This window comes from Salmo salar, chromosome ssa06, assembly GCF_905237065.1.
Source record: "Salmo salar chromosome ssa06, Ssal_v3.1, whole genome shotgun sequence".
NCBI classification, from domain to species: Eukaryota; Metazoa; Chordata; class Actinopteri; order Salmoniformes; family Salmonidae; genus Salmo; species Salmo salar.
In genome coordinates, this window is record NC_059447.1 from 17,416,514 (window position 1) to 17,444,469 (window position 27,956).

Sequence of the window (27,956 nt, forward strand, 5' to 3'; positions counted from 1 at the left end):
TGTGAACCTGCTTTCATCTGTGAAGAGCACAGGGCGCCAGTGGCGAATTTGCCAATCTTGGTGTTCTCTGGCAAATGCCAAACATCCTGCACGGTGTTGGGCTGTAAGCACAACCCCCACCTGTGGACGTCGGGCCCTCATACCACCCTCATGGAGTCTGTTTCTGACCGTTTGAGCAGACACATGCACATTTGTGGCCTGCTGGAGGTCATTTTGCAGGGCTCTGGCAGTGCTTCTCCTGCTCCTCCTTGCACAAAGGCGGAGGTAGCGGTCCTGCTGCTGGGTTGTTGCCCTCCTACGGCCTCCTCCACGTCTCCTGATGTACTGGCCTGTCTCCTGGTAGCGCCTCCATACTCTGGACACTACGCTGACAGACACAGCAAACCTTCTTGCCACAGCTCGCATTGATGTGCCATCCTGGATGAGCTGCACTACCTGAGCCACTTGTGTGGGTTGTAGACTCCGTCTCATGCTACCACTAGAGTGAAAGCACGCAAGCATTCAAAAGTGACCAAAACATCAGCCAGGAAGCATAGGAACAGAGGACTGAGGATTTACTGTTTTGCCCCTGTGCCTGTTCAATCCCAGTGTGTCTTAATTTAAGTTACTTGTAAAAGGCTATTGGGACCTGTCTTGTGGCCTGGTGGGAGATGAGACCTGTCTTGTGGCCTGGTGGGAGATGAGACCTGTCTTGTGGTCTGGTGAGAGATGAGACCTGTCTTGTGGCCTGGTGGGAGATGAGACCTGTCTTGTGCCCTGGTGGGAGATGAGACCTGTCTTGTGCCCTGGTGGGAGATGAGACCTGTCTTGTGCCCTGGTGGGAGATGAGACCTGTCCTGTGGCCTGGTGGTAGATGAGACCTGTCTTGTGGCCTGGTGGTAGATGAGACCTGTCTTGTGGCCTGGTGGGAGATGAGACCTGTCTTGTGGTCTGGTGGGAGATGAGACCTGTCTTGTGGCCTGGTGGTAGATGAGACCTGTCTTGTGGCCTGGTGGTAGATGAGACCTGTCTTGTGGCCTGGTGGTAGATGAGACCTGTCTTGTGGCCTGGTGGTAGATGAGACCTGTCTTGTGGCCTGGTGGGAGATGAGACCTGTCTTGTGGCCTGGTGGGAGATGAGACCTGTCTTGTGGCCTGGTGGGAGATGAGACCTGTCCTGTGCCCTGGTGGGAGATGAGACCTGTCCTGTGGTCTGGTGGTAGATGAATAGTGGTCTGGGAAACTAACTCTCACAGTCTCACATCAGAATTAGATGTCCATCCATGTTTCTCAAATGTCAAATTTTGAAGTTGTTGCAGACGTCAAAATTAAAATTGTGTTAACCATTTGGAGTGAATGCCTAAACTTTATGGTAAGGGTGTGTGTTTGTGTATCTGTGTGTCTTTGAGCGTGCACAGTACCGTTTGGCAAACCCTGACAGGTCTCCAAAAAGGAGAGGAGCAGAGAGGGCCTTCCTATCTCTGAGGGCCTCAGTCTTTGAGTTTATTTCCCCATTACTGCTCTCTCTGACAAGCCGCTCTGGAGATGTCCAGTCTAGCCTAGACCCCTGTGGGTCTGTCAGTAATTACTGAGCAAAATAACTATCTGTCTTTCTCTTTCTGTCTGTCTGTCTGTCTGTCTGTCTGTCTGTCTGTCTGTCTGTCTGTCTGTCTGTCTGTCTGTCTGTCTGTCTGTCTGTCTGTCTGTCTGGCGGTCTCTCTGGCGCTATCTCTCGGTCTCTCTGGCGCTATCTCTCGGTCTCTCTGGCGCTATCTCTCGGTCTCTCTGGCGCTATCTCTCGGTCTGTCTGGCGCTATCTCTCGGTCTCTCTGGCGCTATCTCTCGGTCTCTCTGGCGCTATCTCTCGGTCTCTCTGGCGCTCTCTCTCTCTGTCTCTCTGGCGCTCTCTCTCTCTGTCTCTCTGGCGCTCTCTCTCTCTGTCTCTCTGGCGCTCTCTCTCTCTGTCTCTCTGGCGCTCTCTCTCTCTGGCGCTCTCTCTGGCGCTCTCTCTGGCGCTCTCTCTCGGTCGGTCGCTCTCTCTCTCTGTCGGTCGGTCGCTCTCTCTCGGTCTCTCTCTCTGTCGGTCGCTCTCTCTCTCGGTCGGTCGGTCGCTCTCTCTCGGTCTCTCACTCGGTTGGTCAGTCTCTCGGTCGGTCTTTTGCTCTCTCTCGGTCTCGGTCGCTCTCTCGGTCGGTCGCTCTCTCTCGCTCTTTCTCGGTCGGTCGCTCTCTCTCGCTCTTTCTCGGTCGGTCGCTCTCTCTCGGTCTTTCTCGGTCGGTCGCTCTCTCTCGGTCTTTCTCGGTCGGTTGCTCTCTCTCGGTCTTTCTCGGTCGGTCGCTCTCTCTCGGTCTTTCTCGGTCGGTCGCTCTCTCTCGGTCTTTCTCGGTCGGTCGCTCTCTCGGTCTTTCTCGGTCGGTCGCTCTCTCTCGGTCTTTCTCGGTCGGTCGCTCTCTCTCGGTCTTTCTCGGTCGGTCGCTCTTTCTCGGTCGGTCGCTCTCTCTCGGTCTTTCTCTCTCGGTCGCTCTTTCTCGGTCGGTCGCTCTCTCTCGGTCTTTCTCAGTCGGTCGCTCTCTCTCGGTCTTTCTCGGTCGGTCGCTCTATCTCGGTCTTTCTCGGTCGGTCGCTCTCTCTCGGTCTTTCTCGGTCGGTCGCTCTTTCTCGGTCGGTCGCTCTCTCTCGGTCTTTCTCGGTCGGTCGCTCTCGGTCGGTCGCTCTCGGTCGGTCGCTCTCGGTCGGTCGCTCTCTCTCGGTCGCTCTCTCTCTCTGTCTCTCTCTCGGTCGCTCTCTCTCTCTGTCTCTCGGTCGGTCGGTCGTTCTCGGTCTGTCAATTGGTCGGTCGCTCTCTCTCGGTCGGTCGCTCTCTCTCTCGGTCTCACTCGGTTGGTCAGTCTCTCGGTCGGTCGTTTGCTCTCTCTCGGTCTCGGTCGCTCTCTCTCTCGGTCTCACTCAGTTGGTCAGTCTCTCGGTCGGTCGTTTGCTCTCTCTCGGGCTCGTTCGCTCTCTGTCTTTCTCTCGGTCTCGCTCGGTCGATCGGTTTCTCTCTCTCTCCCTCCTCCACTAGTACTGTATTATCACTGTTAATTCATCTCCTCCACTAGTACTGTATTGTCACTGTTAATTCATCTCCTCCACTAGTACTGTATTGTCACTGTTAATTCATCTCCTCCACTAGTACTGTATTGTCACTGTTAATTCATCTCCTCCACTAGTACTGTATTGTCACTGTTAATTCATCTCCTCCACTCTGTAGGAACTAAAAGGCAGGAAAGCTAAAAGGGCTTACTCTCCTATCAGTGTTTTCGTTTCATACCTTGAAGGGCCTTCAGTCAGTACATTGTGAAAGCACTTTCCTTAAATCTTGTATTATAAATGCACTCTCCGCAGCTCTTCTGAGAAATATGCCTGGGATTTATTTATATATTAAGTGCAAATAGGAGAGCTCTTTATCCAGCTTTTACTGTAATGGAAAATAGTCTACATTATCAGGTAGTATCATTTTATTTTGTAGGCAGGCTTTTGTGTGTGTGTGTGTGTGTGTGTGTGTGTGTGTGTGTGTGTGTGTGTGTGTGTGTGTGTGTGTGTGTGTGTGTGTGTGTGTGTGTGTGTGTGTGTGTGTGTGTGTGTGTGTGTGTGTGTGTGTGTGTACAGTATATATGTATGGGGATGGTCTGACTGGCGCTTTGGGAATGGAAAGGACCTGAGAGAGGGAGGGAGGTTCCCTCACAGAATCACTCAAACTAAATAATGTTCAGTCATGTGTTTTTCAAACATTCTTAGCCTGTAAAACAGTGTTAGATTGATCCATGTGTCTGATAATGATTGATGCGAGGAGAACACAGCTTCTCTCAGCCCCGGTAGATTGACAGATCAATTGACCATCATACAATACCTGTTGGCAGTGCCTCCACAATCAACTCTTTGAGAGAGAGAGCCCATTGGAGTCCTGTGGCAGTTTCAGCTGCTCTAATGCCATCAGGCTGAGTGGACCTAGACATGATACATGATGATTAGGCCTAGTCATCCCATCTATCAGTGCATTCTAGCGAGCTGTATCCTAAACCCCACAGGGCACCACTTTACAGTGTGTTTTCTCTGGGTCACTGAATATTGAACAAGCCTGAAGCACGATGTGAGCTGTCTTTCATGGCAGAGACACACAGACTCCACTCATGTCTTAGACTGTGATTACTGAGAGGAACAACCCAGAGTCGTGTTCTTTAGGGCACGCAATGGAAAATGTTTTTAAACATTTTGCAACGGGCAGTGAAAATTACCTTTGTTTTTTTATTGGACCCATCCAGGTAGTCCCTTCTTGTTTCAGTCTGTTTTCTTCTGTTTGGTGCCTAATGAACACCACCACTGAATATGTATGAGTCCTCTTCACTAGAACCCTGGGAGGGTAAATCAACAAGTCATCAAAGATTGTATCTTTATCAGTAGTGCTCTGTGTGGGCGGAGTAGGCGATCTTGAAGGAGTAGAGCATCTTTTCTGTTTCCCCGGGGAAGGGAAAGCAGGGGGGTCAGGCGCATCTCACAGCAACAAGGGATAATCTGAGACTGTTTTCTGAGCGTCACCATGGGGTTGCCATGGCGTTAGTGATGAATCAGACCTGCGTTTTGTTTGTGCTTTGATTTGCTTCATTGTAATGTTGATGTAAGCTTGTGAACAGAGGTGAGATCACAGAGATTTAATAGTTTTATCTTTAGAGGGGAGTCATACTGTAATTTATATATGCCTTCCCTACCTCGGTACACAGATACATGCAGATACACAAGTATACACACTTTAAAGATGTTAATTGATGAGGAGGAACTAGGAAGTGTCCCCTGATAAATTGGATACAGAGATTAACTGAGTTTATTGGTCAGTTTGTTGTGTAACCATGGATATGGAATGGCTCCCGGAAGGGTCTTTGAGAAAAAACAAATTGTGTGAATCAACTGTTTTTGTTCAGGATTTAAAGAGTAAGGTATAAAAAAAAATATATGTTTAATATCATGAATACTTACTGTACCTTTGGTGGCTTTTATTTTATTGACCTAAAACATCCAATCCGGTATTCAATCTGATCGTGCTTGTCGACAATGCACCATTTTAAAGGTCATTTCTGATCAAGCTGACATATGCTGCATTTTACTGTGAATGCAATCTCCGCGAAAGCAGTGACATTGTCTTTTAAAAGCTGCATTGTCGGCAACGTGCGATCGATCATATTGAATCCCAGGCCTAGTGACAGTAATTCTGCGTAACTCAAGATACCAGTTTGGAGATTTCCTAGGACAATGCCCTGTAGAATAGTCACATTGACCTGTGATCGATGGAAGAATAGATGACTTCCCAGAACTGTCTGTGGTATTTAACCTTGCTGTAGCCATGAGCTGAACTTTGCCATTTGTCACTTTGTGGCTGTAGGATCTTAGAGAACATCCACGTTGAGCTGAGTCACTGATGGCTAAGTTCCAATATCCACACTAGCGTACTACTTAGAATGCATGGTCAATATACAGGTAACTGCCAAAATAACGGAAACACGAGGAGATGAGGGATACAAAGTGTATTAAAATCAGGTGCTTCCACACAGGTGTGGTAACCTGAGTTAATTAAGTAATTAACATCCCATCATGTATAGGATCATGTATAAAAATGACCAGTTCCCCATTATTTTGGGTACCATGGCTAGAAGAGATCTGTGAGGAGGTGTCTCAAAGGAGCATACTGCTTTAAAGTGTGTGTGTGTGTGTGCACCAGATATTAACCCAATTGAACACCAGTTATGGGAGATTCTGGAGCAGGGTTTTCCCACCACTATCAACAAAACATCAAATAATGGAATTTGTCGGGGAAGAATGGTGTCTCATCCCTCCGATAGAGTTGCAGACACTTGTAGAATCTATGCCAAGGCGCATTAAAGCTGTTCTGGCTTGTGGTTGCCCAAAGCCCTATTGACACTTGGTGTTGGTGTTCCTTTCTTTTTGCAGTTACATGTACATTGCTTCCTTCACTAAGTGGTATGGGGGTGTTGATCTTGGGGAAGAGCCACCTCACCTGTTTCTGGAGGGAGGAGTGGAATGCAGTGGAGCGCATCACTAGAGAGCTGGGTTATAGAATAAGGACTGAGAAGATGAGAGAGGGATAGGTGAGAGAAGGAGAGGAGGGGGAGGAGGAGGAGGGAGGGAGAATAATAGGGTTAGGTGAGAGGAGGAGGAGAGGGAGAAAAACAGGGTTGGGTGAGAGGAGAAGGAGGAGAACAAGGGGCGACGAGGAGATCCTCTGGAGGAACAGGCCAACGTTATTAACAAAGGGACCTGGAACACTGCATTATTGATGGAGGGAAGAGGAAGAGACAAAGGAGAGGTGGACAGGTGGAGGCTATTATGCCATCAGGAAGGAGAGGAGTGAAGGGAAGGATTTCTCCATCTCTTCCTGATTTGTAAAGTATGGGGAGAAGTTTCTCACACACTGTAGCTGCACGAACACACACGGAGAGAGAGAATGTCATCTACATTTTGATTTGGTTATCTAAGCTATTTAAGTACAGTGCATTTGGAAAGTATTCAGACCCCTTGACTTTTTCCACATTTTGTTACGTTACAGCCTTATTGTAAAATGTATTAAATAAAACATTTTCCTCATCAATCTACACACAATACTCCATAATGACAGTGAAGATAGGTTTTTAGACATTTTAGCGTGTTCAGACCCTTTGCTATGAGACTCGAAATTGAGGTCAGGTGCATCCTGTTTCCATTGATCATCCTTGAGATGTTTCTACAATTTGATTTGAGTCCACCTGTGGTAAATTCAATTGATTGGACATGATTTGGAAAGGCACACACCTGTCTATATAAGGTCCCACAGTTGACAGTGCATTTCAGAGCAAATACCAAGCCATGTGGTCGAAGGAATTGTCCGTAGAGCTCTGAGACAGGATTGTGTTGAGGCACTGGGGAAGGGTTCCAAAAAATGTATGCCGCATTGAAGGTCCCCAAGAACTCAGTGGCCTCCATCATTCTTAAATGGAAGCAGTTTGGAGCCACCAAGACTCTTCCTAGAGCTGGCCGCACTGCCAAACTGAGCAATCGGGGGAGAAGGGCCTTGGTCAGGGAGATCACCAAGAACCCGATGGTCTGACAGAGCTCCAGAGTTCTTCTGTGGAGATGGAACCTTCTGGAAAGACAACCATCTCTGTAGCGCTCCACCAATCAGGCCTTTATGGTAGAGTGGCTAGATGGAAGCCACTCCTCAGTAAAAGGAACGACAGCCCGCTTGGAATTAAAGGACTCTCAGAACATGAGAAACAAGATTCTCTGGTCTGATGAAACCAAGATTGTACTCTTTGGCCTGAATGCCAAGCGTTACATCTGGAGGAAACCTGGCACCATCCCTACGGTAAAGCATAGTGGTTGCAGCATCATGCTGTGGGGATGTTTTTCAGTGGCAGGGACTGATGCTCCCCATCCAACCTAACAGAACTTGAGAGGATCTGCAGAGAATGGGAGAAACAGACCAAATACAGGTGTGCCAAGTTTTTATCGTCATACCCAAGAAGACTCTAAACTGTAATCGCTGCTCACAGTGCTTCAACAAAGTACTGAGTAAAGGGTCTGAATAATTAATTTGCAAAAAATGTAAAGAATCCCGTTTTTGCTTTGTCATTATGGGGTACAGTATTGTGTGTAGATTGAGGGGAAAGAACAATTTTAATATATTTTAGAACATGGCTGTAACATAACAAAATGTGGAAAAATTCAAGGGGTCTGAATACTTTCCGAATGCACTGTATGTCTTATTAATGACCATTCATGTATTCCTGCTTTCCTTTTCCAGAATAAAGTGCTGAACATTGACAGACTGAAGGTGAAGCTTCAGGTAAGAGCCTTATAATGGATTCTATAATCTGTCTTTATTTCTCAATCCTCATCAGTGTGATGCCCAAACTATACAGCCCCTGTAACCCCATCAGGCGGTGTGTGTGTGTGTGTGTGTGTGTGTGTGTGTGTGTGTGTGTGTGTGTGTGTGTGTGTGTGTGTGTGTGTGTGTGTGTGTGTGTGTGTGTGTGTGTGTGTGTGTGTGTGTGTGTGTGTGAATTCCCATCTCTCCTACAGTGATCTATCAGGGTTATCACCACAGATTAAGTGCACAATCAATAACCTCATTTTTTTGTCTAAATAACTAATAAAAATAATTAGGATTCAGTAGTTATATCTCCATGAATCTTCTACACTAAGCCCAATGTTCTCCTGACCCCAGTCACTCACTATAGAGGCTCTCTGTTTCTCTGTCTGTGTGTCTTTTTCTTTCCCTCTCTCTCTCTCCCTTTCCCTCTCTCTCTCTCTCTTTCTCTCATCCTCCTCTCTCTCTGTCAATTCAATTTAAGAAGCTTTATTGGCATTGGAAGCATATTTTTATATTGCCAAAGCCACTACATTGGATTTGTTTGTTTTTTGTGGGCTGTGTGCACATAGCCTGTCTTCTCTTGAGAAAAGGGGGAGGGGGGGACAGTAGCAAATGCTGAAGGAGATTGAGAGGCATAATTAGCAGAAATTCCACAGAGGTTGGACGAATGGGGTGACAGGGCGGAGGCAACCACTAGTTTATATTCATGAGTATGACCTTATGCCTGCTTCACCTACCTGCACAGCATGCTGGGAAGTCACTAAGACTCCATATTCCTTATCGAGCTTCCCCCCAGTTTGAATACTAGTTCAAAACTTTCCTAAAATCAATTCTAAATTGGTCCTCTACCCCCTACTTTAAGTTAAGTGAGAGCTACAGTGAATGCCATTAGAATTTTTGTTTGTGAGACTTTAAATCTATGTTTTACCTCAAAGGAGCTTTAAGTAAAGCAATGAAACAGTGGTAGTGAAGTGATTCATTCCTATAGAGGTGAATCCTAACTTCCCATTGACATCACTGCAAGAGTCAGTGACAATTTGACTTGAGAACTTAATTTCCCATTGGGGTGAATTCTATAAATTTACCTTTAATAATAATAGTTCTCCTTCTTCTTTTCTCCAGATCTGGGACACAGCTGGACAGGAGCGTTTCCGCAGCGTCACGCACGCCTACTACCGTGACGCCAATGGTGAGACACACACACACACACACACACACACACACACACTTCCTCTTTTTCTCTCACACACCCAGACAAACACACTTGTGTGATTCTGTCTCAATACCGCTCCAGCTGCTGTGGTGACAGAAACAAGAGGGATTCTCTCCCTCATTAAGAAACAAGCTGCATTATACATTACTTAAAGTGCTGCTTAGTATGCTGAGTTTCATAACATTTAAATGCAGATTAGGATGATATGTAAATTAGCTGAACAAAATGTATGGTTCACTTCTTTGTGTACATGTCTATGAGCATGCAATTTGATTATTACCATTGGTCTTGAAAGCATGACTGTCTTTAAATTAATCCTCTTTTTTCATTTTTATTCTGGATGGGTGAGTGGATGGATGGATGGATGGATAGATGGGTGGATGGATGGATGGATGGATGGGTGGATGGATGGATGGCTGGATAGATGGATGGATAGCATATTCACATGGTGCATGTTTCTAATGTTTCCAGTCTCCTTAAAGGCATGTGCTCACCTTGATTCGGTCTTATTTAGCAACATTTGAAATTATGTTTTTTACATCGGATAAAAGCCGCGAAACAGAGCTACAAAATTATATATTATTCACTGCATATGAGGAACAATTGGAAAGTAGTTCTGCTTTGAATGTTGATAAACTAGTAACCTCACTTTTGAATGTTTTGGTACCTACTGGAGAGCTCTTCTTTGTCTACACCCATTCAGCATCGTTCACACCCTCTTAACCTCTATGGGCTATGTGTCCCACGCCAAGCGTCCCACCCCTGGTACACCCTATCAACAACAGGTGAAATATCAAGAGCGCCAAATTTGAAAACAATTAAATGTCATAATTCAAATTTCTCAAACATACAACTATCTTACACCCTTTGAAAGATAAACATCTCCTTAATCTAACCACGTTGTCCGATTTTCAAAAAGGCTTTACGGCGAAAGCATAAAGTTAGATTATGTTAGGAGAGTACATTGACAATAGCTGTGTGTAATGTTTTGTCAATTCAAAGACAGGCGTCACCAAAAGCAGAAAACCAGCTAAAGTTATGCACTAACCTTTGACAATCTCCATCAGATGACACTCCTAGGACATTATGTTAGACAATATATGCATTTTTTGTTCTATCAAGTTCATATTTATATCCAAAAACAGCGTTTTACTATGGCGTTGATGTTGAGGAAATCGTTTCCCTCCAATAACCGCCAGTCTATCAGCACAAATTAAATAATTACTATTCGAAAACATTGGTAAAATATTATATTGTCATTCAAAGAATTATAGATTTACATCTCTTGAACGCAACCGGATTGCCAGATTTAAAAATAACCTTACTGGGAAATCACACTTTGCAATAATCTGAGCACTGCGCCCAGAAAAATACGCTTTGCGATACAGACTAACCGCCATGTTGGAGAGATCTAAAATTGAAAATACTATGTAAATAATCCATTACCTTTGATTCTCTTCATCAGATGTCACTTCCAGGAATCCCAGGTCCATAACAAATGTAGTTTTGTTCGAAAAAGCTCATAATTTATGTCCAAAAAGCTCCGTGTTGTTAGCACATGATCTATGCCCGCCGGACTTGTCTTCATAAACGAGGTGGAAAAAAATATTTACGTTCGTTCAAACATGTCAAACGTTGTATAGCATAAATCATTAGTGCCTTTTTTAACCAGAACATGAATAATATTCAAGGCGGACGATTGCATTCTCTTTTAAAACGTATTGGAACGAGAGTACCCAACATGAACTCGCGCGCCAGAGTCTAATCGGCCATCACCGTTCCAAGGCTCTTGTTCGGTCAGATCACAGTTCGGTCACAGTATAAGACTCAAAACACTTTGTAAAGACTGGTGACATCTAGTGGAAGCCATAGGAAGTGCTCAAAGATTAATAAGCCCCTGTGTGTTTCAATGGCGTAGGCTTAAAGGTAATTCAACACATCAGGTATCCACTTCCTGTCAGAATTTGTCTCAGGGTTTTGACTGCCATATGAGTTCTGTTATACTTACAGACACCATTCAAACAGTTTTAGAAAATTCAGAGTGTTTTCTATCCAACCCTGAACAATAATATGCATATTCTAGCTTCTGAGTTGGTGTAGGAGGCAGTTAAAAATGGGCACATATTTTTTTCAAAATTCTCAATACTGCCCCCTAGCCCCAACAGGTTTTAAGTTTAGCTCCACCCATCTCTTTAAGGGTTGATCTGAGCATTCTGTCCTAACAGCAGTCAAAGCACCCAAGCTAACTGGCTAACAGTTGTCGCAGTGACATTCTATTAAAATGGACACTTGCATAGTGGAGTCTATTGTTAAGACATGTAGCTAGCTAGCTAAACAATGAACCATAACCACAACTCATGACGTTACTACTAGGTTCAATGTTAGCTAGCTAACATTAGGCTATAACAAGCAAAGCAAATGGCTCTGAGATACGAATAATAAGATCATACATGTAACATTGGGGCGGCAAGTAGCCTAGTGGTTAGTGTTGGACTAGTAACCGAAAGGTTGCAAGATCGAATCCCCGAGCTGACAAAGTAAAAATCTGTCGTTCTGACCCTGAACAAGGCAGTTAACCCACTGTTCCTAGGCCATCATTGAAAATAAGAATTTGTTCTTAACTGACTTGCCTAGTTAAATAAAGAAAAAAAAATTAGCTAGCGAGCCAGCCAGCTAACTTTAGCAAGCTAGCTAACAGTACACTTTAACTTGGAATGAAAAGACTATGTCAAAATTAGAAACGTGTAATATCTGAAAATGTAGATAGCTAGACTATCTTACCCGTGGTCTGAAATCGGAGTAGCTAGCCAGAGCGGATTTACCAGCTACGTCTATCAACGGTTGCCGCCGTGACATTCTATTTTGTTGTAGCTAGCTAGCTACCAACCACTGGTGCCACTGGTGTCCACTCCAGGTGGTATTGGAATGGTTTTATAAAGAGAAACTCCTCTCCTCTGGCTAGCCAGATTGACATAAATCTCCACTAAAGCAGTACCGGGCTGGCTGACCTGTCCTCTCTAGAGGCTTTATTAGGACAAAAGGTATTATATTCATCATGGAAAAGGTTACATTTAGATATGGACATCATCATTGTCATCATCAACAGCAGTGTCTCCTTCATCTTCATGTCCTTATCATTATTCATGGTCATCATCATCATAATATTCATCATCATATTTGTCTTCTTCCTCATCATTATCATAATCACCACTCTCATTATCGTGGGGGTGTGTGTGTGTGTGGCTCCCCTGTAGCTCAGTTGGTAGAGCATGGCACTTGTAAAGCCAGGGTTGTGGGTTTGATACCCACGGGGGACCAATACAAAAACTTATGCACTCAGTACCGTAAGTTGCTCTGGAGAAGAGCTTCTGTTACAGTAAGTGACTAAAATGTATGCTCCAGCTCTCCACTCAGCCATTTGATCAGGTATGTGGGGTGTATGTTTTAGCCTCTACACCCTGTCACATAAACACTTCATCCACATCAACTGAATGTGGTTATAACCCCAAAGCTTTTGCTTTTGATATGGTTCCCTGGGACATTTCTGTAACCCAAACAACTTCTCAGCTACCCTGCGAGATAGGAAGTCAGTGGCTGCTGCCCAAATAGCACCCTATTCCCTATGTAGTGCACTACATTTGACCAGGTCCCATAGGGCTATGGTCAAAAGTAGTGCACTACATAGGGAAGATGGTGCCATTTGCGCCGCACACAGTTCCTTTTGAAGTCAACGAGGCACAGACATTAGTTGAGGGACTGCTTCAGTGATTTCTACAGCTTTAGTAAAGCAAAGACAGTCAAACCCCTGGCAGCAAGTCACTGCCTCCCACAGCTCGGCAGATCTCACTGAAATTCTCAGCAACAGCAAAGAGTTCTACTGTATCACTTCACTTTTTCAGTGCTGAGAGTATTGTGTGCCGTGCATAAAAAGTTTTCCAGAAATAATAATAACTCTCTCTCTCTCTGTCTCCTTTGTTGCCTTGGCCGTGTGTTTTGGGTCATTGTCATGCTGGAATACCCATCCACGACCCATTTTCAATGCCCTGGCTGAGGGAAGGAGGTTCTCACCCAAGATTTGACGGTGCATGGCCCCGTCCATCGTCCCTTTGATGCGGTGAACTTGTCCTGTCCCCTTAGCAGAAAAACACCCCCAAAGCATAATGTTTCCACCTCCATGTTTGACGGTGGGGATGATGTTCTTGGGGTCATAGGCAGCATTCCTCCTCCTCCAAACACGGCGAGTTGAGTTGATGCCAAAGAGCTCCATTTTGGTCTCATCTGACCACAACACTTTCACCCAGTTGTCCTCTGAATCATTCAGATGTTCACTGGCAAACTTCAGACGGGCATGTATATGTGCTTTCTTGAGCAGGGGGACTTTCTTGCGGGCGCTGCAGGATTTCAGTCCTTCACGGCGTAGTGTGTTACCAATTGTTTTCTTGGTGACTATGGTTCCAGTTGCCTTAAGATCATTGACAAGATCCTCCCGTGTAGTTTTGGGCTGATTCCTCACCGTTCTCATGATCATTGCAACTCCACGAGGTGAGATCTTGCATGGAGCCCCAGGCCGAGGGAGATTGACAGGTTTTTTGTGTTTCTTCCATTTGCGAATAATCGCACCAACTGTTGTCACCTTCTCACCAAGCTGCTTGGCGTTGGTCTTGTAGCCCATTCCAGCCTTGTGTAGGTCTACAATCTTGTCCCTGACATCCTTGGAGAGCTCTTTGGTCTTGGCCATGGTGGAGAGTTTGGAATCTGATTGATTGATTGCTTCTGTGGACAGGTGTCTTTTATGCAGGTACCAAACTGAGATTAGGAGCACTCCCTTTAAGAGTGTGCTCCTAATCTCAGCTCGTTACCTGTATAAAAGACACCTGGGAGCCAGAAATCTTTCTGATTGAGAGGGGGTCAAATACTTATTTCCCTCATTAAAACGGTTCAAATAAACCTACCATTAAAATGATAGACTGATCATTTCTTTGTCAATGGGCAAACGTACAAAATCAGCAGGGGATCAAATACTTTTTTCCCTCACTGTATATCCTCTATCTCTCTATTTATGTATCTATCTATCATCTCCCTCCGTTCTCACCCTTTGAGGAGAACCCTGTCTGGCCATGAGACAGATAAGAGAGACAGGACATCTACCAGAAACAAATAGCCCAGTGGAGAGACTACTATAGCCTAGCCTACACCCGCTCTACTTAGACAGGGATGTATGTGGAAGTGGCTAAATTAATCATCCGTGTTTTTAGATGGTGAATAGCCTGGTCCCAGATCTGTTTTTGTTGTCTTGCCAGCTCCTCCCAAACAATGACCTCAGGAAATGGCAAGACGGCACAAACAGATCTGAGATAAAGCTAGAGGGAGAACAAACACTCCCCTCCTCTGTTTTCTCATTACCCTAATCTTTCATCATCTTTCCCTAATTGTTTACCATCCTACAGAAATCTACAGTCATTGCTCAGAAAGAGAGAAAGTAATTTAATATTCTCCCATGCCTTTTGGGTGAAATATCACAGCAGCAAGATTTGTGAGCTGTTGTCACAAGAAAAGGGCAACCAGTGAAGAACAAACACCATTGTAAATACAACCCATATTTATTTATTTTCACTTTTGTAGTTGAACTATTTGCACATTGTTACAACACTGTATATAGAAATAATATGACATTTGAAATGTCATATTATTCCCATATGTTTCCCATGTAAATAAAGCCCCTTAAATCGGAGAGGGAGGGAGGGAGAGAGAGAGAGATTTGGGAAAAAGACCGTCCTCTTTCTCGGAGTGGCAGCACACTCAGCCACAGAGGAGCATGATAAATGAAGTGTGCGGTTATCTGAGAGAGTCAGTCGACTTTAAGTCTCTGGTTTGTCCAACAGAGATCAGTCTTTTGTAGTTGTAGCTTGTTATTATGGATACCTCGGATACATCAGACGTACCAATGGTCGTTTGATAGGGAAACGTTTTCCAGAATGGATCTTTCAGAGTACCACCCGGTAGTTTTCGGTCATGTTAACCAGACTAAAGTACTTAAACAGCTGCAGACTGAATGTTCCTGTGTAGCCTTTAGTTTTGTAGAGATGTTCTAGTTCTCTGTTGAAGTTTCAGAGTTCTAGCCATTACGTCCCTCTCAGCTCACACTGTTGGACTCGTTGGTTTAATGTACATTTTATCGGAAGTGGGTTTTATACACTTCTGGGAAAAGGGGGTGCTCCATGACGCCGATGTAATGTCTGCGCTCACTTGGGCGTGGCCAACTGACTTGGTTAAGACTTCATATGAAAAACAATTCTCTCATTTAGAAGGCTAACTTCACATTACATCTTCTCACAAATAGTTTCATATTTAACCTCTATGGGCCAGTGGGACGCTACTCAACAGCCAGTGTAATCCCGTGGCGCGATATTCAAATACCTTAGAAATGCTATTACTTCAATTTCTCAAACATTTGACTATTTTACACCATTTTAAAGACAAGACTCTCGTTAATCTAACCACACTGTCCGATTTCAAAAAGACTTTACAACGAAAGCAAAACATTAGATTATGTCAGCAGAGTACCCAGTCAGAAATAATCAGACACCCATTTTTCAAGCTAGCATATAATGTCACATAAACCCAAACCACAGCTAAATGCAGCACTAACCTTTGATGATCTTCATCAGATGACAATCCTAGGACATTAAGTTATACAATACATGCATGTTTTGTTCAATCAAGTTCATATTTATATCAAAAACCAGCTTTTTACATTAGCATGTGACTAGCATGTGACTAGCATTCCCACCGAACACTTCCGGTGAATTTACTAAATTACTCACGATAAACGTTCACAAAAAACATAACAATTATTTTAAGAATTATAGATACAGAACTCCTTTATGCACTCGCTATGTCCGATTTTAAAATAGCTTTTCGGTGAAAGCACATTTTGCAATATTCTGAGTAGATAGCCCGGCCATCACAGGCTAGCTATTTTGACACCCACCAAGTGTGGTACTCACCAAACTCCGATTTACTATTAGAAAAGTTTGATTACCTTTGCTGTCTTCGTCAGAATGCACTCCCAGGACTTCTAATTCAATAACAAATGTTGGTTTGGTTCCAAATAATCCATAGTTATATCCAAATAGCGGCGTTTTGTTCGTGCGTTCAAGACACTATCCGATGGGTAAAGAAGGGTGACGCGCCCGACGCGTTTCGTGACAAAAAAATTCAAAATATTCCATTACCGTACTTCGAAGCATGTCAACCGCTGTTTAAAATCAGTTTTTATGCTATTATTCTCGTAAATAGGCGATAATATTCAGACCGGGAGTCGTTGTTTTCGTTCAAAGAGAGAGAAAGTAAACATGGTGTCGGCTCGTGCACGCGCCTCCAGTCTCATTGTCCTCAGATCGACCACTTACAAAATGCGCTAATGTTTTTCATCCATGGCCTGCAAAGCCACCATTCATCGTTCTGGCGCCTTCTGAGAGCCTATGGGAGCGTTAGAAAATGTCACGTCATGCCAGAGATCCCCTGTTTTGGTTAGAGATGATCAAGAAGGCCATGAAATGGTCAGAGAGAGCGCTTCCTGTTTGGAATCTTCTCAGGTTTTGGCCTGCCAAATGAGTTCTGTTATACTCACAGACACCATTCAAACAGTTTTAGAAACTTTAGGGTGTTTTCTATCCAAATCAAACAATTATATGCATATTCTAGTTACTGGGCAGGAGTAGTAACCAGATTAAATCGGGTACGTTTTTTTTATCCGGCCGTGCAAATACTGCCCCCTATCACCAACAGGTTAATCATATACGTTCCCCCGCATTTGGATGTGACCCTGACAACTGGGAAATATATACGTTCAGAGATAGTTATGTTGTTATACTGTCCTTCGTGAGATACCCAAACAACTGATCTGACTTAATTATTCTTCAAGTACCCACGGACCACTCCAACTGCTTAGATTTACAGAAATATTGTTTAATTCCCCACTTTTGGATGATGGAGTTTTGGCGGGAAGAATGTCTTTGTTCTACAGAGTAAATCCTCTCTCAGTACTGCATGACCGTCATAAAACGGCCATCTTCCCCTCTGCGGGAGAGAGAGGGCGCTGTAGAGCGGACCCACTGTAACCTGATCCTTCAGATTCTCATCTCTACCCCCGTCTCTCAGTGTCTCTCAGTATCTCTCATCTCTACCCCTGTCTCTCAGTATCTCTCTTCTCATCTCTACCCCCGTCTCTCAGTATCTCTCTTCTCATCTCTACCCCCGTCTCTCAGTATCTCTCTTCTCATCTCTACCCCCGTCTCTCAGTATCTCTCTTCTCATCTCTACCCCCGTCTCTCAGTATCTCTCTTCTCATCTCTACCCCCGTCTCTCAGTATCTCTCTTCTCATCTCTACCCCCGTCTCTCAGTATCTCTCCAACTACCTCCAGGTATTGTCTTAATCAATTTAATATCACACTGTCTGGATCAGTTTAATGGGTAACTATATATCACACTGTCTGTGGATTGTCTATCATATAAACAGGAGCATATGATATGTTTGTTAGGTCTTTTGAAATATGTATTATGTAAGAATTGCTTGTCATAAAGGATATATCTCAAAAGTAATGTTTACACATTTTTAGGCCTTGTCCTCTCTGAGCCTGGGCAGGCTGACTGGCTGTGTAGGGCAGGCCTGTCTTAATCAGGCCCGCAGAGAGCAAGAAGGAGAATGTACTCTGTTATGTGCCCTCCTCAATAAAAATGAATAAAGGAACTCTGTCAACCGTGAACTAATTGGGAAGCCACAGGTCCAAGAGGCTAAGCCTAAAGGACAAATTGGAAAGTTAGCCGAGAATTAGTTTCAAATTATCTCTTTGTTGTCAATGGGTACTGCCAGGCCTGCTAATTCACTACCATTTTCTCTCTCTCCTCTCTTTCTCTGTCTCTATCTTAGCTCTCCTGCTACTCTATGACGTGACCAACAGAACATCTTTTGACAACATAAAGGTAGGACTCTCCATTTCTCTTCTTCTTTTATCTTCCCCTTTTTTTGTTCTAATAAGCCCTGAAAATAGCCTGTAATAAGCAGACCAAGTGCTTTCATAGAACCTATTTGGCTAATTATTGTGTTAGAAGCTTTCTAAGTGACTTGGAGGTCTGTTTGATAATGAAGAAAATATGTCTGTCTCTCAAGTGTAATTTTGTAACAAAGCCATAACAGTGTTATGATATATCATTATATTGCGTGTGGGAGGGATGTAAGATCCTGTCTTTTCTTTATCTGCTGCTGCTGCACCTGTCAGCAATAGGGAGAGGGGGAGAGATTGTACCCTTGTGTGTGTGATTGACAGTGTAGCTTTAGCCCTAGGGGGGCTGTTAGTCCCGGCTGTCTGTGTGACTCTGTCTCCCTATAGGCTGCCTCAAGTACCATCCGTCTGTCTGTCTTTGTCTGTCCGTCTGCCAGCATGCCTGTCTCTCCTCATCACCAGAGCTCTCAGCGGAGCCTCTAACAGTGTGCTGATGGCCACTGAACGGATGTGGCTCACAGGGCGTGTTTCTGTCACTCTGTGGTATTGCCTCAGACCTGTGATTAGTGATTCTACGAGATGGAAAAATCAGGTGTTGTTCTGTGTGCTCACCATGGACCTTGTGCTATTCACTTTCAAGTTTGATGTTTTTCCTAACGTCAAAGGTTTTTAGGGAAGCCTATGCAATTTTCTGAAAAGATATATGGTAAAGTTTTACTCCAAAGCATCAACACTTGTGGCAGTCATTGGTACATTGATTTGTATTCATTGTTTCCCTTACACCTAATGCCCATGAACTGGACCTGCTGCCTACCAGACCTGGGTTCAAATACTATTTGAAATAATAGTATTAATAAGATGTGCTTGATTGAGCTTGTCTGTTGCAATGGAACCAAAAGAGATGTCCCATGTAAACCCCGCCCACCTGGTACTCCAGACAGGCAAAGGCAAACGCTCAAGGTATTTGAAAGATTTGAAATAGTATTTGAACCCAGGTATGCTGCGTACACTACATTACAGTACAAAGCCTAACTTGAGATGTGCACACTTAACTTAACCCCTTAGAGTTGATTGACGCACTGTTGCATCAGTTGAAGTTGCATAACAAAAAAATCCCCATCAAAATATGTCAGTTTAAGCTAGAGATATCAGTTTTTTTTATATCAGTCTCAATCTGAGGTGAATGGTGGCAGAGCTAGAGTGGTGTTTGTCAGACCATGAGACATCCCAAAAATCGGTCTTCTCACATAAATGTCTGTAGCGTCCGAAAGCTTTGACCTACAAACTAGGACCCCTCTATGGAAAGATCAGACTCACGAACATGATGTGTTCTCAGATTTGCTCTACGACCCCCATAAGTGTCAGGAGTCTGGTCTGAAGTCGATGTGCCAACTTCTGTTTGCCAACTTGTGTTTGGCCCTCAACCATTTGGGCTACAAACTAATGGGACCCCACAAGTGTCACGGGACTCGTCTGAAGGTAACCGGTACTGGTTTTTAAAAAACAATGGAAGTATGAAGGTAGTGTTGTGCCTACCCAAAAAAAGGTTAAATATGTGTAAAAAAATCTATGAAACAAAATACTTCCTGAGCTTTCTTATATCTCGTAGATATAGGACATGTACACTTCAAATCCTTTTTTGCCATTCATAAATGTGTTATTCAATGCGTAGTAAAGGCCAAAATCTATATTTTATCAAATAATTGCTTCATATTTATTTATTATTATTACACGTAAAGGGGTCCTAAAATTGAAAAATCAAATGGCGAAATACTCCATAATATAACCATCCTAAAACAATTCCATATGTCATCTTAGCACCCCTCCCCCCTCCAACGTCTTTGACTGTAAAGAAATTACACGTTAATCATGCATTCATGCCAACGGAAGATTTGCTTGAAAACTCTATTCACATGTAAGTCCCTCAAGTTAGGATTTCAGGCCTGTTTTCAACTAATGTGTTCAACTTGAAATGAAACTGAACACAATGAGCAGGATTGGATGGCTGTAGCCAGGATATGTATGTTAGCTCTGGATGAAGAATGGTTTGGCCTCCTTCTGGCAGCAGCAGCAGGAACACTGGTCCCAGATAACAGGATGAAGAATGGCGTAGATAAGAATTACCCAACCACTCACAAAGAAGACATTCATTATCTACAAGTTATGTGATTTATTGCATTGCAGTCCAACTCCCGTTTTTCTGGTGTATGAAGTAGGGTTCTAAAATGTCGGTATCTTTCCCACAATTCCCAGGTTTTACAGAATTCCACGTAGGAGGATTATTCTCGCCTGATTCCAGGAATGTTTCAACCAGGACCTCTGGGAAGCCTGGACATTTTGGGAAAGAGAGTAATTTTGCAACCCCAGTGTGAATTAGATATGAAGGATTGTATAGTTCATACCAGTGGGATCTTACTGGTCAAAAGGACTATTATAAGGTGGTGTTTATAGGCTTGTGTGCTGCTTATAAATATAATAAAGAGCTTTATTTCTGTAGTGTCCCATGCCTCTATATTTGTGCCATCACTTGCTATAGCTTCATTAAAGGACTCTTCAAAGGGCTTTCTTACTCTACATGCTAACTTACATGGGAAGGCAATTTGGTTCATTATGCCAATGGCTACCGAAATATTACCACCCACTGAAATAAATGTCTGATTGCGAGTCGTCTTTTTAAAATTCCTTATTTTTATGACTCCACACACACATTTTCTCCAAGCCTCGTGAAAGGGTGTTTTAGAATGGAACATGGGAAGAAATGTTAACAATTCTATCATTTCTACAATGTGTGAACTCTATTCAGGGCCAGGGCAGAACCATGGGATGAGCCGTGAAAGTGAATAAAGGAAAGGAGTGGAATAGAGATGAAAGTAAAGAAGTGCAGAGAGTTGGGAAGTGAGAGGATGAAGGGGGGAGGGATGGGAGAGAGGAGAGAGAGATCCACATATGGTGTGATTATAGCAGGCTCATGCTTAACCCATTTTCTGACAGACACTACCAGCCCAGTACTCACTACTTTTGAACTACACTCTTACAAAAAAGAGTTCCAAAAGGGTTCTTCGGCTGTCCGCATAGGATAACCCTTTTTTGTTCCAGGTAGAACTATTTCGGGTTCCATGTAGAACTGTCAGTGGAAAGGGTTTAACATGGAACCCAAAAGGGTTCTTCCTGGAACCAAAAGGGTTTTTCAAAGGGTTCTTCTATGGGGACAGCCGAGGAACTGCTTTAGGTTCTAGATGGCACCTTTATTTCTAAGAGTGTGACATCCTCTATGTATTATAGTGATTTAACTGTACCCTACTGTAACAGTTGTTTTGTTGTGTGTTGATGTTGAAGGGTAGGATTGCCTCATTTGTTAGAGCAAGACTTCCAATGCTTTCAGTGCCATGGGTATGTTATCAATGACATCTGCAAGTCATTTACATCCTGCGTATACTATTTATCTAAAAGCATTTCTCTTCCCACTATATGAAAAGGGAGAGGTAATTTAGCAGAAGCTTTTATACAAACGTACCTAATGACTGCATACATGTTAGTATACGTATGTGATCCCACTAGGAATCAAACTCACAACCCTGGTGTTGCTAGCGCCACACTCTTACCAACTGTGCAACACAGGATCTCATGTCTGTGTCCAGAATGATGTGCCAAACAACCTGGTGTTGTTTCCACAAAGTTGTCTTCCTATACAACAGAAGGTGTGGTCATTCTTAACAGCCATGGGAGATGAGAGTCCTTTAGAAGAAGGGATTTAGAGAAGAGAGGACAGAGGGATAAAGAGAGAGTTGTTCTTGTTATTGCCACTCAATTCAAAGAGAGAAATATGGTTTGTCCATCTGCCCAGAGATGAGGACTATAAAGCCAGGTTCTCCTGGAGAGGCAGCTGTGTCTCACCCTCAATTACTGTCACTACCACTGGAAATGAGAATGAGAGAGAAGCCATTCCATCTCTCCTCTCCCTTCTCTCCTCACCTGACATGAACTCTCCTCTTTTCCTTTCCTCTTCACTCTCTTCCTCTCCTCCCTTTCCATCTCCTCTCTTTTCAGATCCCCTCCCTCTCCCATCTTCCCCTCCCTCTCCTCTCCTGTCTTCTCCTCCTCTCATCTCCCTTGCCTTGGCATCCTCATTCAGTCACTGAAGATTACAGCTGCAGTGACACACTGACGGGCTGCAGATGCCCAGCGGTGCTCCACTGCCTAATGACCATAACGAGAGCTAATACATGTTAATTAATGCTAATGGTGATGAATACCAAAAAACAGGACGAAGAAGGAGCGAGAAACGGGTAGGCCAATCCTTCGATCCTCTATCCCCCTAACCCTCTATCGCCCCCCTGCCATGCATCAGTCTAGCCCCAGATGACATTGGAGAGGCACAGACATCAGAACCACAGGAGACTGAGAATGACCCTTGGGAGAGCTACTGATCATGCACGGTGTCCTTCAAAACTAACTGACTTTAAACTGTAAGGGAGTGAATGTTATTTATAATAAGGATTACATGGAGAAGACCGGACCTCTCTGAAATGAAAATGGATGGTCCTCCATTCAGCAAAATATATTTGACCTAAACCCTCCCTGAACACTTGACAAATCCCTGAACACTTGATAAAAAACAAGTGACCTTCCCGTATACCACTAATAATAATTAAAACTATGTGGATAGCAGAGAACATGTCTACCGTTTACCCTCCTTGGACAGACCAGAGCCTTAGATATGCGGTTTTGGAAACTGTTCTTTGTTTTGCAACCATTACATGGCAACGCAGGAATTTAGATATTTTTTTTATGGTGTACAGGGCTGCAGGACAGAAGGTTGTGGGTTCGCAGACCACCGTGGACAAGAGTAGGGGTAGAAAGACGGTAGGTAAAATGTGTAAAATCACTGAGGAAGCCAAGCCAGTAAAAAATCCATATTTCACCCTATGTTGTGATGTTCATTCCTACGCCATCGTGATATACAATAAGGCCATGACAACAAAAGACAACAGTCACACAGTGGCGGAATAAATTCAACTACACATACGTTTGTTTCATCACAAAACAGGAGAGCGACGTCTGTCAGGTGAAGTCCACAAAGCAAATATTGATTTCTGAGTGCGTTCTCAAATATATTTTTTTTTGGGGGGGGACTCACCCTACTTGTAGACTATTTGAACGCCAATGCCGTCCTCCTTTCATGTTGGCAAAGCGGTCTATGGCTCTGTACGCTTTTAGTTTTTGTTTTCATAGGCTAGCAAACATTTTAGCTAGGTAGCCTAACTTCCTTGCATGGGCAACAATGAATCAGCTAGGTTAGCTAGCTGGTTAATGTGAGCCTACTAGGCTACATCTATGTTACATATTGAACTTCAATCATCTCAGGCCAGTGGCCATATACAGAGCATTCGGAAAGTATTCAGACACCTTGACTTTTCCCACATTTTGTTTTGTTACAACCTTATTCTAAAATGGAATAAGGCTTTTCCTCATCAATTTACACACAGTACCCCATAATGAAAAAGCAAAAACAGGTTTTTAGACATAAACTGAAATATTAAATTTGCATGAGTATTCAGACCCCTTACTTTGTTGAAGCACCTTTTGGCAACGATTAAAGCCTCAAGTCTTCTTGGGTATGATGCTACAAGGTTGGTACACCTGTGTTTGGGAAGTTTCTCCAATTCTTTGCAGATCCACTCAAGCTTTGTCAGGTTAGATGGGGAGCGTCGCTGCACAGCGATTTTCAGGTATCTCCAGAAATGTTAGATCGGGTTCATGTCCGGGCTCTGGCTGGGCCACTCAAGGACATTCAAAGGCTTGTCCTGAAGCCATTCCTGTGTTGTCTTTGCTGTGTGCTTAGGGTCGTTGTCTTGTTGGAAGGTGAACCGTCACCCCAGTCTGAGGCCCTGAGCAATCTGGAGCAGGTTTTCATCAAGGATCTCTTTGTACTTTGCTCCGTTCATCTTTCCCTCCATCCTGACTAGTCTCCCAGTCCCTGCAGCTGGGAAAACATTCCCACAGCATGATGCCGCCACCAACATGCTTCACCGTAAGGATGGTGCCAGGTTTCCTCGCTTGGCATTCATTTACATTTTAGTCATTTAGCAGACGCTCTTATCCAGAACGACTTACAGTAGTGAATGCATACATTTCATACATTTCTTGCTCCGTACTGGTCCCCCGTGGGAATCGAACCCACAACCCTGGCGTTGCAAACACCATGCTCTACCAACTGAGCCACACGGGACCGTTCAGGCCAAGGAGTTCAAACTTGGTTTCATCAGACCAGAGAATCTTGTTTCTCATGGTCTGAGAGTCCATTAGGTGCCTTTTGGCAAACTCCAAGCGGGTTGTCATGTGCCTTTTACTGAGGAGTGGCTTCCGTCTGGCCTCTCTACCATAAAGGCCTAATTGGTGGACTGCTGCAGAGATGGTTGTCCTTCTGGAAGGTTCTCCCATTTCCACAGAGGAACTCTGGATCTCTATCAGAGTGACCATCTGGTTCTTGGTCACCTCCCTGACCAAGGCCCTTCTCCCCAACTGCTCAGTTTGGTCTGGCGGCCATCTCTGGGAAGAGTCTTGGTGGTTCAAACTTCTTCCATATAATTGTTTTGTCAAGGGAGGCCAAATGCATGCTGGCATTAATCAATCAAATGCTACAACAGCAACATGTCATACTCTTTTGTTCCAGACAGCATTAGATACATGGGCTACACATATTGAGACAGAGGGGCGCTGTTTCCCTCTGATGATTTCTCAGGTGATATTCAGCCACTTGCAAATCGATGGAAAATTCTGAAAACCCAGAGAGCGGAAAGATAAATTATTTTATAATATTTGTATTTAATTGGTGAAATATTTGGAAGTCTGGCTTCCCTTGGCATCTATGAATACACGTTGCTGTGGAAAGCTGTAAATGTGTTACGTGCGTTGATGGAATGATCGGACCAAGGTGCAGCATGGTAGGCGAACATTTTACTTTTATTAAAATGAACACCGACAAAACAACAAAATACAAAAACGAACGTAAAGTTCTGCAGGCTATACAGCAGCTATACAAAAACAAGATCCCACAAACTAAGGTGGGAAAAAGGCTGCCTAAATATGATCCCCAATCAGAGACAAAGATAGATTGGGAACCATACCCGGCAAACAAAGAAATAGAAAAACTAGAATGCCCACCCAAATCACACCCTGACCTAACCAAATAGAGAAATAAAAAGTCTCTCTAAGGTCAGGGCGTGACAAAATGAATCTATCATTGTATTTGCAGGTCCAAGAAAAAATTGCCTTTCATAAACATTCCATGCAATTCTATGTCATTTGACATATTAGCAGAATATTTTTTTTATACCACACAAATTAATGAAATTACGGACTAAGAATGGACAGTTTGAGAGGCTTAGGTGTTCATCTTATCATATTTCTCCAATGCCAAATCAGTGTGTCTTGTTTGCAACGAAACTGTCTCTGTTTGCAAACAATTAAATCTGAGACATCGTCAGGAATCTGAGCACCACCCCAGACAGAGTAGTCCTACCGACGCAGAAAAATGTAAGCTTTAACTGCTGGCTACTCTTCTTCCGTAGCTTAACCCTACGAGTGATTACTTCCCAAGCAAAGTCTACTTTTTGTCTCCTCGGCTATATGTATCGGAGTCACGTCTGTCCCAGGTATTTTATAGCTTATGGATCATTTGATTGAGACCACACTAAATAGCCTTTAGGCGCGCATGGTATTGCGCGCCCAGCGGAGAATCCGAGATGAGGGGCGGCATCAGGCACACATTGATATATAGCCTAATAAGCAACTTATTCAAAAACACTGAGAAATATTCACATTTCATCAATTACAAATTACATGACCCTCCCCTGGACTAGAGTTAAAAAATACTAAACCCTTCCCTCGACTGAAAATGAAAAACATGACCCTCCCCCATTTTCCTCCAGGTAAACGTTCTGAAAATGTCAATCCATCACTAAGCAAGTGGTATTGCTAAAATTCCTTTAGAAGGGCACTTCACCCATTTTTAACATCATATTCATGATCTCCAGCATCATTCCAGTGTCTACATGGATGTTATACATTCTTTAGTCAAGAGCTTTTCTTCTTTCTTCAAGATAAGAAGAAGGGGTCTAGCAAAATAAACGCTGTTGACCTGTGTTTACCCTTCACTACATCCCTGGTTGGACCCACAGAGACGTATCGCTAGTTACTGTGGTCAGTGCTGCCATGAATCTGGATTGTTTTCCTTATTGAACTGACCAGAGGACAAATTCGTCACTTTCAGACATTTTAATGGGAAGAACCCCCCACTGACCGATCAGCAGAGGAATAAATGTTTTTAGATCAGAAGACAGGTTTGAAGGAGGAACATCTAGGGTTCTATAAACAAGCATGTCCAAAGTAAGTCATGCATGATCTGAGATATGTATGGAACCAATTGTACAGTTTTTAATCGAGTCAGTAAGGTTGTGTGGAACAAGATAATAATCATATCCTGAATAAGAGTCCATTTGTCTCTTTGCTGCTGTAAAATGTAGTCCACTGTCAGTGGTCCTATTCCTATATGTACTGGTGTACAGTAGTTCTGTTGATGAGGCTGGCCCAGTAAGGGCAGTTACAGGCTGGAATATCAACGAACCAGCTATAGTAATGTCTATGCATTATCTTTGTTGTCCAACTAGCTTACTTCCTATGAACACAGGGCTTATTCTCAAGGCTGGAAACATCTACCTGTATGGGGAGTTTACCTAGCAGGAGTTCTTCTGTTTTGTTTGTACAGTAAAACCCATCTGTGATTGTATTCAACCATAAAGAAAAAGAGCTACTGAGCCTAATGTTGTTCTGTCCAGCTTTTCATTTGGACGTTCTTCCCCCAGGGTGCGTCGAGCGGTGGCTGTGCAGTGATCCAGGTATCTGCTCTGCTCACAGCACCAAAGCCACTCAGCTTTATAACCACATGACCAATCAATGTCTCCAAATTGAATTGGGAATATTCAATCTGAATAAACTGCACGCTTTTTCTTGTGCAATTTGAATCAGCACTGTTCACCCTCCAGATGTTCTATCTGCACTGAGGCTGTGTGAGTGTGTGTTTGTCTGCGTCTGTTTGTGTGTGTGTGTGTGTGTGTGTGTGTGTGTGTGTGTGTGTGTGTGTGTGTGTGTGTGTGTGTGTGTGTGTGTGTGTGTGTGTGTGTGTGTGTGTGTGTGTGTGTGTGTGTGTGCTTGCACCTGCCTGCATGTGTGCGCACTCTTCAGACAGAGGAGAGACCACTGACGGTAACAGCAGCAGAATTTAAACCTTTTGTTCTAAGGTTTCCTTCATGCTCACAGTGCCCCAGGGGCCATGGGGCTACCTTCATGTTTCTCTGCACACTTGTTATTTAAATGTCAGGCCACCTTGTCAGATGCCCGCCTGCTGTTTCAGAGTGAACAGTGTTAGTCTGTCTAACAGAGTAATAGAGGCTTCCAGGGGAATTGAATAGATGTTGGTCTGTGCATTTCTCACCTTTCCAGGCTCTGTTTGTGTTATTTAATAGGTTAATGATGTGCTGTGTATCCAGTTACAGAGTTCCCCCTGATTTATGGAGGTAGAGTCCTGTCAAAAAGACGTGGAAATAGATGTTGAGGAGACGGTGGATCGTAAACTGTTAGAGAAGTTGCATCATAATGCTTGTGGGCAAATCAAAGCACTGAGAGACAGATTTCGTAGAATGACGTGTCATAACCCAACACTGTGACATGGTGATGTCTGCGTCCGGTGCTCATTACCTTGTCACTTATCAACATAATAGTTAAGGATCCAGTATAGATTCTATAGATTATAACATCTGGCTCCAACCGTCCATTAGCATGTCTGTTCCATAGCCTCTTCTTA

At 43.7% G+C, this 27,956-nt stretch overlaps 1 protein-coding gene across 1 annotated transcript in view; it reads left to right on the forward strand.

The window, feature by feature from the left end:
- The window catches only part of LOC106606471 (ras-related protein Rab-26), a 97,818-nt gene that overhangs the window by 37,172 nt on the left and 32,690 nt on the right, over positions 1 to 27,956 (forward strand). The window contains 3 exon segments of the mRNA XM_014202684.2: positions 7,807 to 7,848; positions 8,998 to 9,064; positions 18,022 to 18,074. Coding sequence (XP_014058159.2) covers positions 7,807 to 7,848; positions 8,998 to 9,064; positions 18,022 to 18,074 — 162 coding nt within the window.